Source organism: Balaenoptera acutorostrata, chromosome 18 (assembly GCF_949987535.1).
Source record: "Balaenoptera acutorostrata chromosome 18, mBalAcu1.1, whole genome shotgun sequence".
NCBI lineage: Eukaryota > Metazoa > Chordata > Mammalia > Artiodactyla > Balaenopteridae > Balaenoptera > Balaenoptera acutorostrata.
Genome location: NC_080081.1, coordinates 47,801,843 through 47,826,819, shown reverse-complemented (window position 1 = coordinate 47,826,819; position 24,977 = coordinate 47,801,843). Strand labels below are relative to the sequence as shown.

Below are 24,977 nucleotides of genomic sequence, written 5' to 3'. Positions count from 1 at the left end.
ATGCGTGAAATCTCTCTTCCTATTCATTATTTTAACATTTTTGTATTATTTAGCAAACTGGCAATTAAAGCTAATTTCCACCTAAACACAGTACTGAAGGTGAAAAGAAATGTAAAGTCTTAGAAAATCTTAAAAGTTAGAAAGATGCACCTAGTTCAACAGGCAGTTATTTGGGATGATAAACCAGTTGGATGATGCTGCATGGATTTAATCTAGCAGAGACACATATCAAAATAATACATAAAGGCTCCCATCAAGCCTCTTAGATACCCTCAAGAACCAGAGGGCAGACAGCAGAAGCAAGAAAAACTACAATCCTGCAGCCTGTGGAATAAAAACCACATTCACAGAAAGATAGGCAAGATGAAAAGGCAGAGGGCTATATACCAGATGAAGGAACAAGATAAAACCCCAGAAAAACAACTAAATGAAGTGGAGATAGGCAACCTTCCAGAAAAAGAATTCAGAATAATGATAGTGAAGATGATCCAGGACCTCGGAATAAGAATGGAGGCAAAGATCGAGAAGATGCAAGAAATATTTAACAAAGACCTAGAAGAATTAAAGAACAAACAAACAGAGATGAACAATACAATAACTGAAATGAAAACTACACTAGAAGGAACCAATAGCAGAATAACTGAGGCAGAAGAACGGATAAGTAACCTGAAAGACAGAATGGTGGAGTTCACTGTTGTGGAATAGAATAAAGAAAAAAGAATGAAAAGAAATGAAGACAGCCTAAGAGACCTCTGGGACAACATTAAATGCAACAACATTCGCATTATAGGGGTCCCAGAAGGAGGAGAGAGAAAAGACCAGAGAAAATATTTGAAGAGATTATAGTCAAAAACTTCCCTAACATGGGAATGGAAATAGCCACCCAAGTCCAGGAAGCGCAGAGTCCCATACAGGATAAACCCAAGGAGAAACACGCCAAGACACATAGTAATCAAATCGGCAAAAATTAAAGACAAAGAAAAATTATGGAAAGCAGCAAGGGAAAAATGACAAATAACATACAAGGGAACTCCCATAAGGTTAACAGCTGATTTCTCAGCAGAAACTCTACAAGCCAGAAGGGAGTGACACGATATACTTAAAGTGATGAAAGGGAAGAAACTACAACCAAGATTACTCTACCCAGCAAGTATCTCATTCAGGTTTGATAGAGAAATCAAAAGCTTTACAGACAAGCAAAAGCTAAGAGAATTCAGTACCACCAAACCAGCTCTACAACAAATGCTAAAGGAACTTCTCTAAGTGGGAAACACAAGAGAAGAAAAGGACCTACAAAAACAAACCCAAAACAATGAAGAAAATGGTCATAGGAACATACATATCGATAATTACCTTAAACGTGAATGGATTAAATGCTCCAACCAAAAGACACAGGCTTGCTGAATGGATACAAAAACAAGACCCATATATATGCTGTCTACAAGAGACCCACTTCAGACCTAGGGACACATACAGACTGAAAGTGAGGGGATGGAAAAAGATATTCCATGCAAATGGAAATCAAAAGAAAGCTGGAGTAGCTATACTCATATCAGATAAAATAGACTTTAAAATAAAGAATGTTACAAGAGACAAGGAAGGACACTACATAATGATCAAGGGATCAATCCAAGAAAAAGATATAACAATTATAAATATATATGCACCCAACATAGGAGCACCTCAATACATAAGGCAACTGCTAACAGCTATAAAAGAGGAAATCGACAGAAACACAATAATAGTGGGGACTTTAACACCTCACTTACACCAATGGACAGATCATCCAAAATGAAAATCAATAAGGAAACAGAAGCTTTAAATGACACAATACACCAGATAGATTTAATTGATATTTATAGGACATTCCATCCAAAAACAGATTACACTTTCTTCTCAAGTGCGCACGGAACATTCTCCAGGATAGATCACATCTTGGGTCACAAATCAAGCCTCAGTAAATTTAAGAAAATTGAAATCATATCAAGCATCTTTTCTGACCACAACGCTATGAGATTAGAAATGAATTACAGGGAAAAAAACGTGAAAAGTACAAACACATGGAGGCTAAACAATACGTTACTAAATAACCAAGAGATCACTGAAGAAACCAAAGAGGAAATCAAAAAACACCTAGAGACAAATAACAATGAAAACACGACGATCCAAAACCTATGGGCTGCAGCACAAGCAGTTCTAAGAGGGAAGTTTATAGTTATACAAGCTAACCTAAAGAAATAAGAAAAATCTCAAATAAACAATCTAAACTTACACCTAAAGGAACTACAGAAAGAAGAAGAAGCAAAACCCAAAGTTAGCAGAAGGAAAGAAATCATAAAGCTCAGAGCAGAAATAAATGAAATAGAAACAAAGAAAACAATAGCAAAGATCAATAAAACTAAAAGCTGGTTCTTTGAGAAGATAAACAAAATTGATAAGCCATTAGCCAGACTCATCAAGAAAAAGAGGGAGAGGACTCAAATCAACAAAATCAGAAATGAAAAAGGAGAAGTTACAACAGAAACCGCAGAAATACAAAACATCCTAAGAGACTACTACAAGCAACTCTATGCCAATAAAATGGACAAACTGGAAGAAATGGACAAATTCTTAGAAAGGTATAACCTTCCAAGACTGAACCACGAAGAAACAGAAAATATGAACAGACCAATCACAAGTAATGAAATTGAAACTGTGATTTAAAATCTTCCAATAAACAAAAGTCCAGGACCAGATGGCTTCACAGGTGAATTCTATCAAACATTTAGAGAAGAGCTAACACCCATCCTTCTCAAACTCTTCCAAAAAATTGCAGAGGAAGGAACACTCTCAAACTCATTCTATGAGGCCACCATCACCTGGATACCAAAACCAGACAAAGATACTACAAAAAAAAAATTACAGACCAATATCACTGATGAATATAGATGCAAAAATCCTCAACAAAATACTAGCAAACAGAATCCAACAACACATTAAAAGGATCATACACCACGATCAAGTGGGATTTATCCCAGGGATGCAAGGATTCTTCAATATACGCAAATCAATCAATGTGATACACCATATTAACAAACTGAAGAATAAAAACCATATGATCATCTCAATAGATGCAGAGAAAGCTTTCGACAAAATTCAACACTCATTTATGATAAAAACCCTCCAGAACGTAGGCATAGAGGGAACATACTTCAACATAATAAAGGCCATATATGACAAACCCACAGCAAACATCATTCTCAACGGTGAAAAACTGAAAGCATTTCCTCTAAGATCAGGAACGAGACAAGGATGTCCCCTCTCACCACTATTATTCAACATAGTTTTGGAAGTCCTAGCCACGGCAATCAGAGAAGAAAAAGAAATAAAAGGAATACAAACTGGAAAAGAAAAAGTAAAACTGAGAATCCTAAAAATGCCACCAGAAAACTACTAGAGTTTACCAATGAATTTGGTAAAGTTGCAAGATACAAAATTAATGCACAGAAATCTCTTTCATTCCTATACACTAATGATGAAAAATCTGAAAGAGAAATTAAGGAAACACTCCCATTTACCACTGCAACAAAAAGAATAAAATACCTAGGAATAAACCTACCTAGGGAGACAAAAGACCTGTATGCAGAAAACTATAAGACACTGATGAAAGAAATTAAAGATGATACCAACAGATGGAGAGGTATACCATGTTCTCAGATTGGAAGAATCAATATTGTTAAAATGACTATACTACCCAAAGCAATCTACAGATTCAATGCAATCCCTATCAAATTACCAATGGCATTTTTTTACAGACCTAGAACAAATCATCTTAAAATTTGTATGGAGACACAAAAGATCCCGAATAGCCAAAGCAGTCTTGAGGGAAAAAAACGGAGCTGGAGGAATCAGACTCCCTGACTTCAGACTACACTACAAAGCTACAGTAATCAAGACAATATGGTACTGGCACAAAAACAGAAACATAGATCAATGGAACAAGATAGAAAGCCCAGAGATAAACCCACGCATCTATGGTCAACTAATCTATGACAAAGGAGGCAAAGATATACAATGAAGAAAAGACAGTCTCTTCAATAAGTGGTGCTGGGAAAATTGGACAGCTACATGTAAAAGAATGAAATTAGAATACTCCCTAACGCCATACACAAAAATAAACTCAAAACGGATTTGAGAGTTAAATTTAAGACTGGACACTATAAAACTCTTAGAGAAAAACATTGGAAGAACACTCTTTGACATAAATCACAGCAAGATCTTTTTTTATCCACCTCCTAGAGTAATGGAAAGAAAAACAAAAATAAACAAATGGGACCTAATGAAACTTCAAAGCTTTTGCACAGCAGAGGAAACCATAAACAAGACGAAAAGACGACCCTCAGAATGGGAGAGAATATTTGCAAATGAATCAACGGACAAAGGATTAATCTCCAAAATATATAAACAGCTCATGCAGCTCAATATTAAAGAAACAAACAACCCAATCCAAAAATGGGCAGAAGACCTAAACAGACATTTCTTCAAAGAAGACATACAGATGGCCAAGAAGCACATGAAAAGATGCTCAACATCACTAATTATTAGAGAAATGCAAATCAAAACTACAATGAGGTATCACCTCACACCAGTTAGAATGGGCATCATCAGAAAATCTACAAACAACAAATGCTGGAGAGGGTGTGGAGAAAAGGGAACCCTCTTGCAGTGTTGGTGGGAATGTAAATTGATACAGCCACTATGGAGAACAATATGGAGGTTCCTTAAAAAACTAAAAATAGAATTACCATATGATCCAGCAATCCCACTCCTGGGCATTTACCCAGAGAAAACCATAATTCAAAAAGACACATGCACCCCAATGTTCATTGCAGCACTACTTACAATAGCCAGGTCATGGAAGCAACCTAAATGCCCATCGACAGACGAATGGATAAAGAAGATGTGGTACATATATACAATGGAATATTACTCAGCCATAAAAAGGAACAAAATTGAGTCATTTTTTGAGACGTGGATGGATCTAGAGACTGTCATACAAAGTGAAGTAAGTCAGAAAGAGAAAAACAAATATCGTATATTAACGCATGTATGTGGAACTTAAAAAATGGTACAGATGAAACAGTTTGCAGGGCAGAAGTTGAGACACAGATGTAGAGAACAAGTGTATGGACACCAAGGGGGGGAAACCGCGGTGGGGTGGGGATGGTGGTGTGCTGAATTGGGCGATTGGGATTGACATGTATACACTGATGTGTATAAAATTGATGACTGATTAAAATAATAATAATAATAATAATAAATAAAGGATAAATTACACAAGGGACTTATACACAAGCAGCTCTGAGGGGTGAAATGTCTGTACACTGAACACTGTAAGTCACTGATGAGAAAAGCTGCAAAAGACACAAATAAATGGAAAAATGTTTTGTGTTCGTGGGTTGGAAGAATTAGTATTGTTAAAATGTTCATCCTACTCAAAGCCTTCTATATATTCAATGCAATCCCTATCACGATTCCAATGGCATTTTTATAGAAACAGTCCTACAATTTGTATGGAACCACCAAAAACCATGAATAACCAAAGCAATCTTGAAAAACAACAAAGCTGGAGACATCACACTTCTCAATTTCAAGCTATATTACAAAGCGATAGTAATCAAAACATGATGGTACTGGTATGAAAACAAACATAAAGAACAACAGAACAGAATCAAGAGTCCAGAAATAAACCCATGCATATATGGTCAACTAATATTTGAAACGGGAGCCAACAATACTCAATGGGGAGAGATAGTCTCCTCAATAAAGGAGGAAAAACTGGATAATCACATGCAAAAAAAAAAAGAAAGAAAGAAACTGGACTCCACCTTATACCACTCACAAAAATTAACTCAAAATGGATTAAAGACTTAAATTTAAGACCTGAAACTCTAAAACTCCTAGAAGAAAACAGAGGAAAAGCTCCTTCATGTTGGTTTTGGCAATGAGTTTTTTGAACATGACACCAAAAGCACAAGCAACAAAAACAAAAATAAACGTGAAGGGTTTCATCAAATTAAACAGCTTCTGCACAGCAAAAAAAAAGCCATCAATAAAATTAAAAGGCAACTTATGAAATGGGAGAAAACATTTGCAAACCACATATCTGGTAAGAAGTTAATATCCAAAATACATAAGGAACACATATAACTCAAAAGCAAAGAAACAAAATCTGATTAAAAATGGGAAGAACTAAATAAACATTTTTCCAAAAAGGTTAAACACATGGCCAACAGGTACATGAAAAGGGACTCAACATCATTAATCATTCAGGGAAATGCAAATCAGAACCACAAGGATTATATCACCTCACACAGTCAGAATGGCTGTTTTCAAAAAAAAAAATATCAAGTGCTGGGGAGGATGTGAAAGAAAAGAACCCTTATGCATTGCTGGTGGAGTGTAAATTGTTATAACCACTATGGAAAATAGTATGGAGGTTCCTCAAAAAATTAAAAATAGAACTATCATATGATTCAACAATTCCACTTCTGGGTATTTATTCGAAGAAAGCAAAAACACTTACTTGAAAAGATACCTTCATGCCTATGTCCACTGCAGTATTATTTACAATAGCCAAGATAGAGAAACAACCTAAGTGTCTGTTGAGAAATGAATGGATAAAGAAACTGTGGTGTGTGTGTGTGCATTCCTATATATACATATACATATGAATACTATCCAGCCGTAAAAAAGGAAGTTCTGTCATTTGTGACAACATGGATAGGCCCTGAGGGCACTATGCTAAGTGAAATAAATCAGACAGAGAAAGAAAAATGCTGTGTGTTATCACTTGTATGTGGAATCTAAAAATACCAAACTCATAGAAACAGGGTTCATTGGTGGTTGCCAGGGACTGAGGGGTGGGGAAAGTGGGTGAAGGTAGTCAAAGGATACAAATTTACAGTTACAAAATGAATAAATTCTCAGGATGTAATGTACAGAATGGTGACTCTAGTCTAAAAAAATATTATATAGTTGAAAGTTGCTCAGAGTAAACCTTAAAGTTCTCACCACAGGGAAAAAAATGATAATTATGTGAGGTGATGGATGTGTTAACTGACCTTATTGTGGCAATCATTTTAAAAAATATACCTCTATCAAATCATCACATTGTATACTTTAAGTTTACACAATGTTAAATGTCAATTTTATCTCAATAAAACTGGAAAAAAATAAGAAAATAAATTCAGTTTCTGGCTTGTTGAGGTTTAACATCTCTTAGAGAGCTCGATTACAGCTGCTCTTTGTAGAAGACACAGCAAAGAGTCAGAATATAGGGAATATTCTACAGTATGAAAGGGCTCCAATCCCCTAGAAGGAGTGTGTAGGGAACAATTGATAAAGAAAAGACAAGAGGGACAGAGGCAACACTCTGAGGAAATAAAAAGAAGAGGAGGCATGGAAAGTAAACTGGTATGAATTGGCTAGAGAGGAGAAAAATCAGGAAAAGGAAAAAAGTGTCACGGTACCCAAAGGAAAATGAGAAACACAAACAACAGGACAGCTGTGCTGTGTTACATGTTGCAAACAGGATCTGATGATTGCCATTTACAGTTAGAGGGGTAAACATCTACAGCAAAACAACAGCAAAAATGAAAAGCTATTGGTAGAAAGAGCCAGAGTAAACTATTCTTTGTGGAGGACAGGCTCTGAATGGAACAAGATAAAGGACAGGAACTGTGGCAAAGGACACATGAGCTTCCCATGGACAGGATATGGATCCCAGGGAGAAGCAGGCCCAGGCCATCTAAGAGATACTGCATCCCAAAGGTGACCCCACCAGAGGAATGCTCTCATGGAAGCCTGGGCAGAAGGCCAAAGGAGACGTCACCAGTGACAAGGGAATTATAGGTGAGACTGGGAGCAGGGGAGTCATGAAAATACCACAGGAGAAAGGAATCCACATTTGTAATCCCCTATACCTCTGACAGGCAAAATGGTCCCCCAAAGATATCCATGCCCTAATCCCTGGCTTCTGTAAATATGTCAAATGACATGGCAGAAGGGGCTCTGCAGATGTAATTAAGGTTACAAACTTTAAAACAGGGAAATTATTTTGGATTTTCTGGGTGAGCCCAAGCTAATACATGAACCCTAAAAAGCAGAGGACTTTCTCCAGATGGAGGCAAGAGATGCCACAGAAGGAGAATTCAGAGAAATTCTAAGTGTGAGATGGATTTGATGTATCTGAGATGTAAGGGCCCATGTGAAGGATAGGAAAGAGGCCTCTCAAAGCTAAGGCAGCCCCCAGAGGACAATCAGGGAGAAAACTGGGACCTCAGTCCTACAGCATCAGGGAACTCTGCCAACAAAATGAAATCGGAAGAGGATTCTCCCCAAAGCCTCTGATAAGAGCCCAGCCACCTGACACCGATTTCAGCCTTGTCAGCCTACAGAAACCAGCTGAGTCGACCTGGACTTCAGCCTACAAAACTACGAGACAATACAGTGGTGTGGTTTTAAGCCACCAGATCTGTGGCAATTTGTCATGGTCAGCAATAAAACTAACACAACACCCCACGGCACCAGTGCCAGATTATAAATACCCTCGGCCAGCAAAGTATTTTTATTCCTCCTCCCCTCATCTCCAATGTCATCCTGGAGGAGATAGGTTCAGTCTGGAGAGCAGGAAAGAAGGGAAACGCAGTGTGGGGAAACAGAGCAGAGCCCACCAGAGCCCCAAGCACGGCCACGACCATGACCCCAAGCATGGCCTCAAGCACGGCCACGACCACAGCCCCAAGCACAGCCACGACCACAGCCCCAAGCACAGCCACGACCACGGCCCCAAGCATGGCCCTGACTACGGCCCCAAGCACGGCCCCAAGCACGGCCCCAAGCACAGCCCCAAGCACGGCCCCAAGCACGGCCCCAAGCACAGCCACAAGCATGGCCACAAGCACAGCCATGACCACGACCCCAACCACAGCCACAACCACGGCCCCAAGCACAGCCCTGACCACAGCCCCAAGCACGGCCCCAAGCACGGCCCCAAGCACAGCCACAAGCATGGCCACAAGCACAGCCATGACCACGACCCCAACCACAGCCACAACCACGGCCCCAAGCACAGCCCTGACCACAGCCCCAAGCACGGCCCCAAGCACGGCCCCAAGCACAGCCATGACCACGGCCCCAAGCATGGCACGGCCCCAAGCACAGCCCCAAGCACGGGCCTGACCATGGTCCCAAGCACGGCCACAACCACGGCCCCAAGCACAGCCACAACCACAGCCACGACCACAGCCTGCCCTGGAGGCTTTAAGTGGAGCAGCCTTGAAAGAGGGAAAGTGAGAGGCTTTCTCTGGATAAAAGTTAACTTATTTAAATTAAACTAGGGTTTTCATTATCTGAAAGCAAACAGAAAACTCTGGGACCTGCGGTGAATTTTATCCAGGGGGAGGAAAGAATAAGCTGAAAGAGCTGGTTTAAAGGGGCACTGGCTGGAACAAACAAGTCACTTTCAATCTGTACCTACCATGTTCACCTTGGTCAAAAAGCCAGCTACACAGATCTACTGTGACTTCAAGAGCAACCACTGAAATTTGACATCCATAAATCAAAGCTGTATACACAGCAATGCTCACACAACTATTTCACATATCTAAGATCTAAAGAGAAACCAAGATGAGCTTTCAGATAAAAATTCTGCTTTCACTGGATGGCAAACAGGAAAAAAAGCCCTTAAGAAGTAGCATAACTAAAAATTCATCACTACTTTTAAAAAGTGCACTGAAAATTTTACCCAGCGACCAACTAAATTAATTTCCTAAATAAAAGTGAAATGAGTACAAATGTTGAAGGATTACACTGTACTTCGCATTCATTAAGTAATCAAGTCAACACACTGTCTTTCAAAGGACCGTCTTGAGGAGGGAAAAGAGGTGTTCTTCAAAACAAAGATTTTACTTCATGAAAAAAATCATCTAAGTACCTTTGATAACGTTAAACAAGATTTTTTTAAACTGTACAATGCCAAAACAAAGAATCTAGGTACAACCTCTAAATGAAACCTCTTTTTGGCAAATGCCAAAAAATGAATATGGCAGATTATTCAATGTTGCTTCCTCAAAAGAATTTTTATTAATAAAAATGGTATGGATAGGTGCAAGCCAAAAATAAAACCCAACCTAATCTAGCGTCCTCCCCAGACATAAAAACAGCTTTAAATTTGTCAAAGATGTGGTATCCCACCTGACAAGCCTGAGAAATATCACTAGTCCACATTTAAAGGAGAAAGACCCTTCTCAGCTTTACAATCTCCAGCAGGTTTTCCCTGCATTGACCACTGTGATATGGTCAAGGTATCAAAAAAGGAGAAAAAAAAAAAAAAACCTATTCTTTATTTTTTTTAAAGCCTTTAGTTGTGACAAACTCGCTCATTAGCAAATTGGGCAGCCCTGAGAAAGCAATAATTCATTTTACTTCTGCTGAGTAAAGTGAGTTTGACTGCAAAAGATCTTCTGCCAACAAGGAGACCTGTTTAAAATTTAACAAGTGGGGCTTCCCTGGTAGCACAGTGGTTAGGAATCCTCCTGTCAGTGCAGGGCACACGGGTTCAAGCCCTGGTCCAGGAAGATCCCACATGCCGCGGAGCAACTAAGCCCGTGCACCACAACTACTGAGCCTGCGCTCTAGAGCCCGCGAGCCACAACTACTGAAGCCCGCGTGCCTATAGCCCGTGCTCCACAACAAGAGAAGCCACCGCAATGAGAAGCCCGCACACTGCAACAAGGAGTGGCCCCCGCTCGCCGCAACTAGAGAAAGACCGCAGGTAGCAACGAAGACCCAACACAGCCAAAAATAAATAAATATAATTAATTAATTAATTAATTTAAAATTAAAAAAAAAAAGGTTTAACAAGTGATCTGGCCCAGTTATTAGATGTGTAAACACTTCAAAAATGCCAAAATCCATCTGCCCTGTTCATACAATTAAAATTGATACTCTTAGCTAGGAGAAGGGTAAGAAAGACTAACAGAAAAATACTTCTAAAGTCATCATGTTCAGAACAGAATACGATCAACTATGTTCTGTACTTCCTAGGTAGTTGTACTTTAACAACTACTAGCTGCTGTAAGCCTCCATAAATGTCTAACATCACTGGCCTACTTGCTTTACTTACTCAGATGACACCAGCAATAATGAGCCAGAAGAAAAATTTTTCGTAACAAGGTAGTCACAAGTGAACCAAAAAAGTACCATTCCAGAATCTCACGGATAATTTAGGTAGTGGTTCCACATATGAGACATGAATGAGGGGGCACTTTATTATCTTGAGTCCTCAAAGGTAGTCTTGAAGAAATCTACCTTACACAAGTCTCATTGACAGATGCAAAGGCTAGCAAAAATGGTTACGTTCTTTTGTTCTAGATTGAAATTATATCAACTTGTGATGATAAAAGAATTACAAAGGCACACCGCAAATTCAGTGAGTTCAAGTGCAGATTTAACTGTTGCAGGACTATGCAAACCTGGTTATCATGAGAACTGAGAAAGGACTCAAACAAGGTCCAAAAATCAGCACACTTAACAATGCACACAGCAGAGAGCTGTGACCGTCATTCTCAAATGCAACCGACCCAGACAGACCACTTAGATAATCTATTTAAGGCAAAAGTATATCATTTGATACTTTAGAGGTTTATGTTTTTATGTATTTCTGTGTAAAACAACTGGTATGACATTTTTCTTCGGATTCTTATTTTTGTAATCCTAAAACTCTATGCCTTAAGTACTATCTTAACGACATCAGAAATCACCTGTGGAACCTGAGCTTCAGACATGTGTGGTTCCATTAACATGAGCCAAAGCAAAGGCTTTTTTTTTACATCAAACGTTTTATAAGGAATCAAAATTCTTACCATCATCTTTTCAAAGAGCTCTAAGAGTTCCTTCTCGGACAGTGGCTTTGGAATGTTTTCATTCATCTCTGAAGAGCAATCATTGCTTGAAAATGCAGTCTTCAGGTTGGAAAGTGGAGTCCTTTCTTTCTTGCTCCCTGGAATTCTTATGCTGGCAAATCTGTCCAGCTATGAAGAAAGATAAAATAAATAGCACACACGTAAGTATTCCCTTCTCCAACAATGTTTACCTAATTCCCAAAATGAAAAAACAAACAGGGTCAATTACATTATCACTGTGATTTCATCAGGAGGCATTCAATGAATTCAGCACTTAATCTTTAAAATTAAAAGAAATAATAAATATAATAATAAGCATCTTCATAACCATCCTGTCTAAAGGCAGAAGAGATACACAACCTCAAAAGATTCCTTCTAATCTTAAGATTATAGAATTAAGAGTCTAATAAGTGACGTTTGCTTTACAGATTAACAAATTAAGCATTTTTACAAAGGTAACTTAGCTAATTTAGTGGTTGGCAATCTAACTAGTACTCAGTGTCCTGCCCCCCAGCCCCTCATCCAGTGTCCTTTTCATAGTACAGACTATGGGATGGGGAGGTGGGGGAGCAGGGAATGATTTAGGCATTTTAAAAATTGACTTTTACTTACACCTCCACAACTTGTTGGCCTGATAGACATCACATTTCTCTTTATTCAGGTTGGTCTGTATTTGAACTTCATGAACAACTATAGAGTAGCTAAAGCCTCAGGGAATAAAACTGGATTTTGGCTGCAATGAGATTTCTTCTACAATTATATCATCAAATAGTCCACGGATATTTGAAAATGCGTACATTAGTTTACAAAGTTAATTGTTCATTCATTGAAAATTGCTTGAATTTCACAAGTTCTATTCCTAATAGAGAACCTAGACACATACAGTGTTTCAAGTGGTAACCAGCAAAAAAGGTAAAGAAGTGTGTACTTAAAAAGTACAATGGGGCTTCCCTGGTGGCGCAGTGGTTGAGAGTCTGCCTGCCAATGCAGGGGACACGGGTTCGAGCCCTGGTCTGGGAAGATCCCGCGTGCCACGGAGCAGCTGGGTCCATGAGCCACAGTTGCTGAGCCTGCGCGTCTGGAGCTTGTGCTCCGCAACAAGAGGCCGTGATAGTGAGAGGCCCGCGCACCGCGATGAAGAGTGGCCCCCGCTCGCCGTAACTAGAGAAAGCCCTCGCACAGAAACGAAGACCCAACACAGCCATAAATAAATAAATAAATAAATAAGTGGATCATCACATTTAAAAAAAAAAAAAAAAGCACAATGATTCTGGAATTGTTCAGCATAACTGTGCACACATTAAGCTACTGTTTTCACCATATATATGTGTAGTACATAGTCCTGTACTATTCATTGTAGCAGCTACTGGCTACGTGTGGTTATTTAAATGTAAACTAAATTTTTAAATTCAGTTCCTTAGTTGCCCTAGTCACATACCAAGTGCCCAAGAACCACAAGAGACTAGTGACTCCCATATTGGCCAAAGCACACAAAGTACATTTCTATCATGACAGAAGGTTCTACTGAATAGGGCTACTAGAGCCCATTAAAGAAATATAACACTTAAAATTCTCTGTTTAAAAGGACAGTAAGTCACAGTATTGATTATTCACTTCACTAAAGAAATAGGACTTTTTTCAAATAATGATATGCAAAGTTAATAATGTTTATCTTTCAAAATAGGTCTTTAAGTTCACTTTGGAGATAATCCCTAGGAAAAACACCATTTACTATACACTCACACATGCTCCATCTAACATGAACTAAACATTAAAGTACTAACAATATGACAGCTTCTGGCAGGATTACAAAGTAGTCACAAAACACCACTGCCCTCATCCTAACAACAAAAGAAGCCAGATACCCTACAAAATTGTACTTGCTACTGTTTTCAACCCATCAGGAAGCTGAGGAAACAAGAAAACCTGTAAGAACTAAATACTGGGATGTGACAAACTGCTTTTATCCCTGACGAACAGCTGAAGAAAAATAAAGGTAAAGAAAAACCAGCCAAGTTTTTTTTTATGAACTTTGACAGCTGCATGGGTACTGGCATGAGAGATTAGAATTCCAAGGGCCTCGGTCATGAAGCCCCAACCATGGAGCAAGTCTGCACCCTCCTACCAACTCTTTCCCTCAAGTCTTCACCAGCTACATGGGGTAGGAGGCCAATGGCTGGGGGCAGAGCAGGAAAGCTGAGCGGGATGCTTGCTCCCTGAGGCATAAGAGGTCTCTCCCAATGCAAAGCAGCTGCTCTCCAAACGCTCTGGACCAGACAGAAGACCTGAGAGAAATCCAGGCCTTCAGAGAGCACACAACAGCTGAGCACAGCTGACAGAGAGCACACGAAGGCTGGGAGTAGGATAACAGGTCTCTCTGAAGAAACAGAGAGCCAGCAATGGAACTGAAAACAAAAAAGAGAATGCTACAGTAACCCTAAAAATGGGCATCAGGACTTTAAAGCAGAAAGAAATATTCGACGGTTTTCAAAGCTAAAGTTCAGTTGTAATGTCAAAAAGCAGATTGCCAGAATCTCATTAGCACTCAGATCCTAAGCCCTCAAAACATCTGAGGCCACAGGTGAGCTGAATAAAAAACTGAAGCAGCAGGAAACCAAATCCAGCTCAACTAGAGATCACAGTGACTCAGACCCCATTCCAACAGCCTGAAAGAAGGGCATGCATGCCCTTTCTTGGAAGCAAACATTATTTAATTTCTACTGTAATTAAATAAAATGCCCACCATACAATCAAATATTGCTAGACACACAAAGGAGCAAGAAATGTGGCCCACAGTCAAAAGAAATCACCTAGAGATGGCCCAGAGGGTAGAATTACTAAACAGACTATTTAAAATAAGATTTATAAAAATATGCTAAAGGATATAATGAAGAGTGGCCATCATGCATGAAGGATGGAGAATTTCAGCAGCAAACCATGGATACTATTTTTATTTAATCTATTAGAATGAAAAATGTATCAGAAATGAAGACTTCATTAGATGGCCTTAACAGAACCTGAACATTGCTGAGGAAAGAATTGGTGAACCTAAACACATATCAATAGAAAGTATCTAAACTGAAACAAAAAGGAAAAACAAAATGGGATAAGGGGAAAAAAAGAACAGAGTAACCACAATCCATGATACAATATGAAATGTAACACAAGGGTAACTGGGGTCCAGAAGCAGAAGAGAGAGGATAGATAGACAGACATATACATATATCAATTCACAGATCCAAGAAGCTCAGCAAACCCTAGAAAGAATACCAAAATAACAAACAAAAAACAAACAAACAAACAAAAACCTAGGAGCCTCATAGTCAAACTGCTGAAAATTAAAAATAAATGGCAAACCACAAAAGTACAGCCAGAGAAAAGAAGACATTATACATAGAACAAAAATGATACAAATGAAAATTTCTCACCAGAAACAATGCCAGCAAAAGACAAGGGAATGGCATCTTTGAGGTACTGAAAGAAAAATACCCTTATCCTAGAATTCTATGTTTAGTAAAAATACTTTTCATAAATAGAAGCAAAAGAAAGACATTTCCAGACAGACAAAAGCTAAAGAATCTTGTCTGCAGCACATCTCCTCTACAAAAAGTGCCAAAAGAAGCTTTTCAGGCAGAATTGATGGAAATGGAATCCCATATTTACAAAAAGAAATGAAGAGCAATGGAGAGGTTGCTCTATTAGAAGCTGGTGATACAAAGATAAATTAGCTATTTAGAACGTAAGCAACAAATAACAATCCAGTGGAGGAGACAAGCACCTAGACAGGTAATTATAAAGCTATGTAGACAATGTAGCAAGAAGTGTATACAGTGTATCACACTAGCAAAGAAGAGGGGCATCTAACTCACCAACATAAACTTTCCCTGCTTTGAAATAACCCAGAAACATAAAATTATCTCCACATGAATATATGTCCAGAAGTTATGTCTCTATGTACATCAGTACTCCAATCCTCGATACTTATTTTAAAAAACTAGGGACATCCAACAGCTGTTTTAAGAAATGGGGCTGGTTCCTCTGTCTGTCTTCTGAATCACTACTTCATTGCCATCATTTCTATACAGGTAATATCAATTCTTGAGTGTAGAAACTATACTAACTCCTCTTCACACACCACACACACACACACACACACACACACACACACACACACACACAAAGTTAATTAATATGCTAAACTTATAATGAAGTGAAATTAAGCAAAACATCATTAATGCAACATCAATATTATAAATGTAAACATGTCAATAAATGGGAATAGTAAGTTTAAGCAATCCACAAGCTAATTTGTGAATACTTAACTTCCAACAGTGGTAGAAGAAATCAAAATTTTAGTTTTCAGCAAAAGTCAAAATTTTTTAAAATAAAAATCTCTAAAAGTCATAAAGGGCGCTGGGCAAGATGGCGGAAGACTAAGACGCGGAGATCACCTTCCTTCCCACAGATACATTAGAAATACATCTACACGTGGAACTGCTCCTACAGAACACCCACTAAATGCTGGCAGAAGACGTCAGACCTCCCAAAAGGCAAGAAACTCCCCACGTACCTAGGTAGGACAAAAGAAAAAAGAAATAACAGAGACAAAAGAATAGGGATGGGACCTGCACCAGTGGGAGGGAGCTGTGAAGGAGGAAAGGTTTCCACACACTAGGAAGCCCCTTCGCGGGTGGAGACTGCGGGTGGCAGAGGGGGGAAGCTTTGGAGCCACGGAAGAGAGCGCAGCCAAAGGGGTGCAGAGGGCAAAGCGGAGAGATTCCCGCACAGAAGATCGGTGCCGAACAGCGCTCACCAGCCCAGCGCTCACCAGCCCGAGAGGCTTGTCTGCTCACCCGCTGGGGCGGGCGGGGGCTGGGAGCTGAGGCTCGGGCTTCACCCGCTGGGGCGGGCGGGGGCTGGGAGCTGAGGCTCGGGCTTCGGTTGGATTCCAGGGAGAGGACTGGGGTTGGCTGCGTGAACACAGCCTGAAGGGGTTAGCGCACCACAGCTAGCCGGGAGGGAGTCTGGGAAAAAGTCTGCAGCTGCCAAAGAGGCAAGAGACTTTTTCTTCTCTCTTTGTTTCACAGTGCGTAAGGAGAGGGGATTAAGAGCGCCGCCTAAACGAGCTCCAGAGATGGGCGCGAGCCGCGGCTATCAGCGCGGACCCCAGAGACGGGCATGAGATGCTAAGGCTGCTGCTGCCGCCACCAAGAAACCTGTGTGCAAACACAGGTCACTCTCCACACCGTCCCTCCCGGGAGCCTGTGCAGCCTGCCACTGCCAGGCTCCCGTGATCCAGGGACAACTTCCCAGGGAGAACGCACGGTGCGCCTCAGGCTGCTGCAACATCACGCCAGCCTCTGCCGCCGCAGGTTCGCCCCGCACCGGTACCCTTCCCTCCCAGTGGCCTGAGTGAGCCAGAGCCACTGAAGCAGCTGCTCCTTTAACCCCATCCTGTCTGAGCAAAGAACAGATGCCCTCAGGCGACCTACATGCAGAAGCGGGTCCAAATCCAACACTGAACCCTGGGAGCTGTACAAACACAGAAGAGAAAGGGAAATTTCTCCCAGCAGCCTCAGAAGCAGTGGATTAAAGCTCCACAAACCACTTGATGTACCCGCATCTGTTGAATACCTGAATAGACAACGAATCATCCCAAATTCAGGAGGTGGACCTTGGGAGCAGGATATATTAATTTTTCCCCTTTTCCTTTTTTTGTGAGTGTATAGGTGTATGCTTCTGGGTGAGATTTTGTCTGTATAGCTTTCCTTTCACCATTTGTCCTAGGTTTCGGTCCTCCCTTTTTTTTTGTTGTTTTGTTTATTTTTTTACTTAAAAATTTTTTTTCTTAATAAATTTTTTCTTAATAATTTTTTCCGTAGTTTTATTTTAAAAAATAAAAAAAAATTTTTTCTTAATAATTTTTTTCTTATTATTATAAAAAATTAATAAATTTATTTTTTAAAATTTAAAAAAACTTTTTTTCTTAATAAATTTATTCTTGATAAATTTTTCTTATTTTTTATTATAATAGCTTTATTTTATTTTATTTTATCCTCTTGCTTTCTTTCTATTTTTTCTCCCTTTTATTCTGAGTCGTGTGGATGAAAGGCTCTTGGTGTTTCAGCCAGGCATCAGGGCTGTGCCGCTGAGGTGGGAGAGCCAATTTCAGGACACTGGTCCAAAAGAGACCTCCCAGCTCCACATAATACCAAACGGCGAAAATCTCTCAGAGATCTCCATCTCAACAACAAGACTCAGCTTCACTCAACAACCAGCAAGCTACAGTGCTGGACACCCTATGCCAAACAACTAGCAAGACAGGAACACAGCACCATCCATCAGCAGAGAGGCTGCCTAAAATCATAATAAGGCCACAGACACCCCAAAACACACCACCAGACGTGGACGTGCCCACCAGAAAGACAAGATCCAGCCTCATCCACCAGAACACAGGCACTAGTCCCCTCCACCAGGAAGCCTACACAACCCACTGAACAAACCTTAGCCACTGGGGAGAGATACCAAAAACAACAGGAACTACGAACCTGCAACATGCGAAAAGGAGACCCCAAAAACAGTACGATAAGCAAAATGAGAAGACAGAAAAACACACAGCAGATGAAAGAGCAGGGTCAAAACAAACAAGACCTAACAAATGAAGAGGAAATAGGCGGTCTACCTGAAAAAGAATTCAGAATAATGATAGTAAAGATGATCCAAAATCTTGGAAATAGAATAGACAAAATGCAAGAAACATTTAACAAGGACGTAGAAGAACTAAAGAGGAACCAAGCAAAGATGAAAAACACAATAAATGAAATTAAAACTACTCTAGAAGGGATCAATAGCAGAATAACTGAGGCAGAAGAACGGACAAGTGACCTGGAAGATAAAAGAATGGAAATAACTACTGTAGAGCAGAATAAAGAAAAAAGAATGAAAAGAACTGAGGACAGTCTCAGAGACCTCTGGGACAACATTAAACGCACCAACATTCGAATTATAGGGGTCCCAGAAGAAGAAGAGAAAAAGAAAGGGACTGAGAAAATATTTGAAGAGATTATAGTTGAAAAGTTCCCTAATATGGGAAAGGAAATAGTTAATCAAGTCCTGGAAGCACAGAGAGTCCCATACAGGATAAATCCAAGGAGAAACACGCCAAGACACATATTAATCAAACTATCAAAAATTAAATATAAAGAAAACATATTAAAAGCAGCAAGGGAAAAACAACAAATAACACACAAGGGAATCCCCATAAGGTTATCTTGGGTCACAAATAAAGCCTTGGTAAATTTAAGAAAATTAAAATCGTATGAAGTATCTTTTCCGACCACAATGCTATGAGACTAGATATCAATTACAGGAAAATATCTGTAAAAAATACAAACACATGGAGGCTAGACAACACACTACTTAATAACGAAGTGATCACTGAAGAAATCAAAGGGGAAATCAAAAAATACCTAGAAACAAATGACAGTGGAGACACGACGACCCAAAAACTATGGGATGCAGCAAAAGCAGTTCTAAGAGGGAAGTTTATAGCTATACAAGCCTACCTTAAGAAACAAGAAAAAACTCAAATAAACAATCTAACCTTACACCTAAAGGAATTAGAGAAAGAAGAACAAAAAACCCCAAAGCTAGCAGAAGGAAAGAAATCATAAAGATCACATCAGAAATAAATGAAAAAGAAATGAGGAAGACAATAGCAAAGACCAATAAAACTAAAAGCTGGTTCTTGGAGAACATAAACAAAATTGATAAACCATTAGCCAGATTCATCAAGAGAAAAAGGGAGAAGACTCAAATCAATAGAATTAGAAATGAAAAAGGAGAAGTAGTCACTGACACTGCAGAAATACAAACGATCATGAGAGATTACTACAAACAACTCTATGCCAATAAAATGAAGAACCTGGAAGAAATGGACAAATTCTTAGAAATGCACAACCTTCCGACACTGAACCAGGAATAGAAAATATGAACAGACCAATCACAAGCACTGAAATTGAAACTGTGATTAAAAATCTTCCAACAAACAAAAGCCCAGGACCAGATGGCTTCACAGGCGAATTCTATCAAAAATTTAGAAAAGAGCTAACACCTATCCTTCTCAAACTCTTCCAAAATATAGCAGAGGGAGGAACACTCCCAAACTCATTCTATGAGGCCACCATCACCCAGATACCCAAACCAGACAAAGATGTCACAAAGAAAGAAAACTACAGGCCAATATCACTGATGAATATAGATGCAAAAATCCTCAACAAAATACTAGCAAACAGAATCCAACAGCACATTAAAAGGATCATACACCATGATCAAGTGGGGTTTATTCCAGGAATACAAGGATTCTTCAATATACGCAAATCAATCAATGTGATACATCATATTAACAAATTGAAGGAGAAAAACCATACGATCATCTCAATAGATGCAGAGAAAGCTTTCAACAAAATTCAACACCCATTTATGATAAAAACCCCAGAACGTAGGCATAGAGGGAACTTTCCTCAACAAAATAAAGGCCATATATGACAAACCCACAGCCAACATCGTCCTCAATGGTGAAAAACTGAAACCATTTCCACTAAGATCAGGAACAAGACAAGGTTGCCCACTCTCACCACTATTATTCAACATCGTTTTGGAAGTGTTAGCCACAGCAATCAGAGAAGAAAAAGAAATAAAAGGAATCCAAATAGGAAAAGAAGAAGTAAAGCTGTCACTGTTTGCAGATGACATGATACTATACATAGAGAATCCTAAAGATGCTACCAGAAAACTACTAGAGCTAATCAATGAATTTGGTAAAGTAGCAGGATACAAAATTAATGCACAGAAATCTCTTGCATTCCTATATACTAATGATGAAAAATCTGAAAGTGAAATTAAGTAAACACTCCCGTTTACCATTGCAACAAAAAGAATAAAATATCTAGGAATACACCTACCTAAGGAGACAAAAGACCTGTATGCAGAAAATTATAAGACACTGATGAAAGAAATTAAAGATGATACAAATAGATGGAGAGATATACCATGTTCTTGGATTGGAAGAATCAACATTGTGAAAATGACTCTACTACCCAAAGCAATCTACAGATTCAATGCAATTGCTATCAAACTACCACTGGCATTTTTCACAGAACTAGAACAAAAAATTTCACAATTTGTATGGAAACACAAAAGACCCCGAATAGCCAAAGCAATCTTGAGAACGAAAAATGGAGCTGGAGGAATCAGGCTCCCTGACTTCAGACTATATTACAAAGCTACAGTAATCAAGACAGTTTGGTACTGGCACAAAAACAGAAATATAGATCAATGGAACAGGATAGAAAGCCCAGAGATAAACCCACACACATATGGTCACCTTATCTTTGATAAGGGAGGCAAGAATATACAGTGGAGAAAAGACAGCCTCTTCAATAAGTGGTGCTGGGAAAATTGGACAGGAACATGTAAAAGTATGAAATTAGAACACTCCCTGACACCATACACAAAAATAAACCCAAAATGGATTAAAGACCTAAATGTAAGGCCAGACACTATCAAACTCTTAAAGGAAAACACAGGCAGAACACTCTATGACATAAATCACAGCAAGATCCTTTTTGACCCAACTCCTAGAGAAATGGAAATAAAAACACAAAGAAACAAATGGGACCTAATGAAACTTAAAAGCTTTTGCACAGCAAAGGAAACCATAAACAAGACCAAAAGACAACCCTCAGAATGGGAGAAAATATTTGCACGTGAAGCAACAGACAAAGGATTAATCTCCAAGATTTACAAGCAGCTCATGCAGCTCAATAACAAAAAACAAACAACCCAATCCAAAAATGGGCAGAAGACCTAAATAGACATTTCTCCAAAGAAGATACACAGATTGCCAACAGACACATGAAAAAATGCTCAACATCATTAATCATTAGAGAAATGCAAATCAAAACTACAATGAGATATCATCTCACACCGTTCAGAATGGCCATCATCAAAAAATCTAGAAACAGTAAATGCTGGAGAGGGTGTGGAGAAAAGGGAACCCTCTTGCACTATTGGTGGGAATGTAAATTAATACAGCCACTATGGAGAACAGTATGGACGTTCCTTAAAAAACTACAAATAGAACTACCATACGACCCAGCAATCCCACTACTGGGCATATACCCTGAGAAAACCATAATTCAAAAAGAGTCATGTACCAAAATGTTCATTGCAGCTCTATTTACAATAGGCAGGACATGGAAACAACCTAAGTGTCCATCAACAGATGAATGGATAAAGAAGGTGTGGCACATATATACAATGGAATATTACTCAGCCATAAAAAGAAACGAAACTGAGTTATTTGCAGTGAGGTGGATGGACCTAGAGTCTGTCATACAGAGTGAAGTAAGTCAGAAAGAGAAAAATACCGTATGCTAACACATATATATGGAATCTAATAAAAAAAAAAAAAAGGTCATGAAGAACCTAGGGGTTAAATGCGAATAAAGACACAGACCTACTAGAGCATGGACTTGAGGATATGGGGAGGGGGAAGGGTAAGCTGGGACAAAGTGAGAGAGTGGCATGGACATATATACCCTACCAAACATAAAATAGATAGCTAGTGGGAAGCAGCCGCATAGCACAGGGAGATCAGCTCGGTGCTTTGTGACCACCTAGAGGGGTGGGATAGGGAGGGTGGGAGGGAGGGAGACACAAGAGGGAAGAGATATGGGAACATATGTATATGTATAACTGATTCACTTTGTTATAAAGCAGAAGCTAAAAAAAAATAAAAAAAATAAAAGTCATAAAAATAACAATGACTAATATTTATTGAGCCCCTTCTATATCTACACACTGTGCTAAGAGCTTGAAATGAAGCATCAGGTTGAATGTATTTGTTTAATCCTTCAATGAAGAAACTATATACTTAAATAACAAAGAACAAGCTCCAAAACACTATTAAACATAAAAATGCCATAGTATTTAGCCTAAAAAATAGCATAAAGAAAAAAAAAAAATCAACCCATTATGTTTTTAGATGTAGGACTGCATTTGTATCAATAAACAATACCAAAATGTGTACAATAATACAAAATCAGCACACCTCCCCCACATGCTTAGCACCTAAACTCTGCAGGAGGGCTGCCTTCTATCCAACTGTTAAAACAAATGTGCACTGCACCACTAGCCTAGCTAGCTAAAGCCAAGATAGAAAAAATTAGTATATCCCTTTTCCAACTTCTAAATCTATAAGGATGCAAAAAAATCAGTGTTTCATAATTTCAATGCTTTTATTTACTTTCGCTGATTAGAAAGGAATGAAAGACAAAATAAGGAAGGAGCCATGGGCGAAAAATAAATACAATCCTTCCTCCTATATTAGAACAGTAAACTGAATTTGTTGAATACCTCGGGCTTAAAGTAAAAGCATTCCCAAGTATGTGATGCTCTATTGAGCACTACAAGTAGTTTTCAAATAACCTGGGCACTATTACAAGCTAGGTACAGAGTGAACTTTACTATCAAATCAGTGTAAATGTTCTAAAGAAGTTTCATTTTTTTAAAGGGATGATATTATGACTCCACTCATAAAAGGGGAAAAAAAATCACTCCTAATTTACCTTTCATGGAATTACTCATACAATTTGCTTAAAGCAAGACACAAGAGAACATAAAAGCAAACTTTTAAAATATTTTTGTACATAAAAACACAATAGAGGGGCTTCCCTGGTGGCGCAGTGGTTGAGAATCTGCCTGCCAATGCAGGGGACACGGGTTCGAGCCCTGGTCTGGGAAGATTCCACATGCCGCGGAGCAACTAGGCCCATGAGCCACAATTACTGAGCCTGGCGTCTGGAGCCTGTGCTCCGCAACACAAGGGGCCGCGATAGTGAGAGGTCAACGCACCGCGATGAAGAGCGGCCCCCGCTTGCCACAGCTAGAGAAAGCCCTCGCACAGAAACGAAGACCCAACACAGCCAAAAATTTTTTTAAATAATTAATTAATTAATTAATTTTTAAAAAAACACACACAATAGAAATCCCCATCATACTAACTGTAAGTTAGTTATTTATATTTGACAGTTTGGCTGCAAGTGTGTGTTTTACAATGTGCACTTGGACTGCTACTCCTAATTTCACGTGAAATTCTCTTAAAGTTCAGCTAGAAACATAACCCAAGTAGGTGAAGTACACAATCTGCCTTTGTTGAAGAACTGGTTAAATACAAAGAAGACTGAGGGAATCCTATTATAATGTTATTTGGAGGTGGTACACCAAATAATTAATATGGCTTCAGCTGTGTCTGGGGTGTATTGGGTTTTATAAATAAATATCACTTATCTTCAGGGGAAGGTAAATGAGCAATCTACTGAGTATTACACTGATGATCAGTAATGACAGTTTTAAAAAATTTAAAACTCTATCTGGATGTTTAGCTATTGTATAACACTGCAAGAGTGAAAACACAGTTTTTACTGTTACAATGTTTTAAATGCTAACAGAGCAGTGATTATTTCTAATTTAAAAACAAAAGGAAGGGGAGGAGCTTCAAGATGGCAGAAGAGTAAGACGCAGAGATCACCTTCCTCCCTACAAATACATAAGAAATACGTCTACATGTGGAACAACTTCTACAGAACACCTACTGAACACTGGCAGAAGACGTCAGACTTCCCAAAAGGCAAGAAACTCCCCAGGTACCTGGGTAGGGCAAAAGAAAAAAGAAATAGCAGAAACAAAAGAATAGGGACGGGACCTGCACCAGTGGGAGGGAGCTGTGAAGGAGGAAAGGTTTCCACATACTAGGAAGCCCCTTCGTGGGCGGAGACTGCGTGTGGTGAGGGTGAAGCTGCGGAGCCATGGAGGAAAGCGCAGCCACAGGGGTGCGGAGGGCAAAGCGGAGAGATTCCCGCACAGAGGAGCGGTGCCAACCAGCACTCACCAGCCCCAGAGGCTTGTCTGCTTACCCGCCGGGGCGGGAGGGGGCTGGGAGCTGAGGCTCGGGCTTCGGTCGGATTGCAG

General features: G+C 39.4%; 1 protein-coding gene across 1 annotated transcript in view; it reads right to left on the bottom strand.

The window, feature by feature from the left end:
• The window catches only part of DIAPH3 (diaphanous related formin 3), a 577,679-nt gene that overhangs the window by 503,532 nt on the left and 49,170 nt on the right, over positions 1-24,977 (bottom strand). Inside the window, exon 3 of the mRNA XM_057532925.1 lies at positions 11,907-12,074. Within this exon, the coding sequence (XP_057388908.1) occupies positions 11,907-12,074 (168 nt within the window). The remainder of the gene's footprint in view (positions 1-11,906; positions 12,075-24,977) is intronic.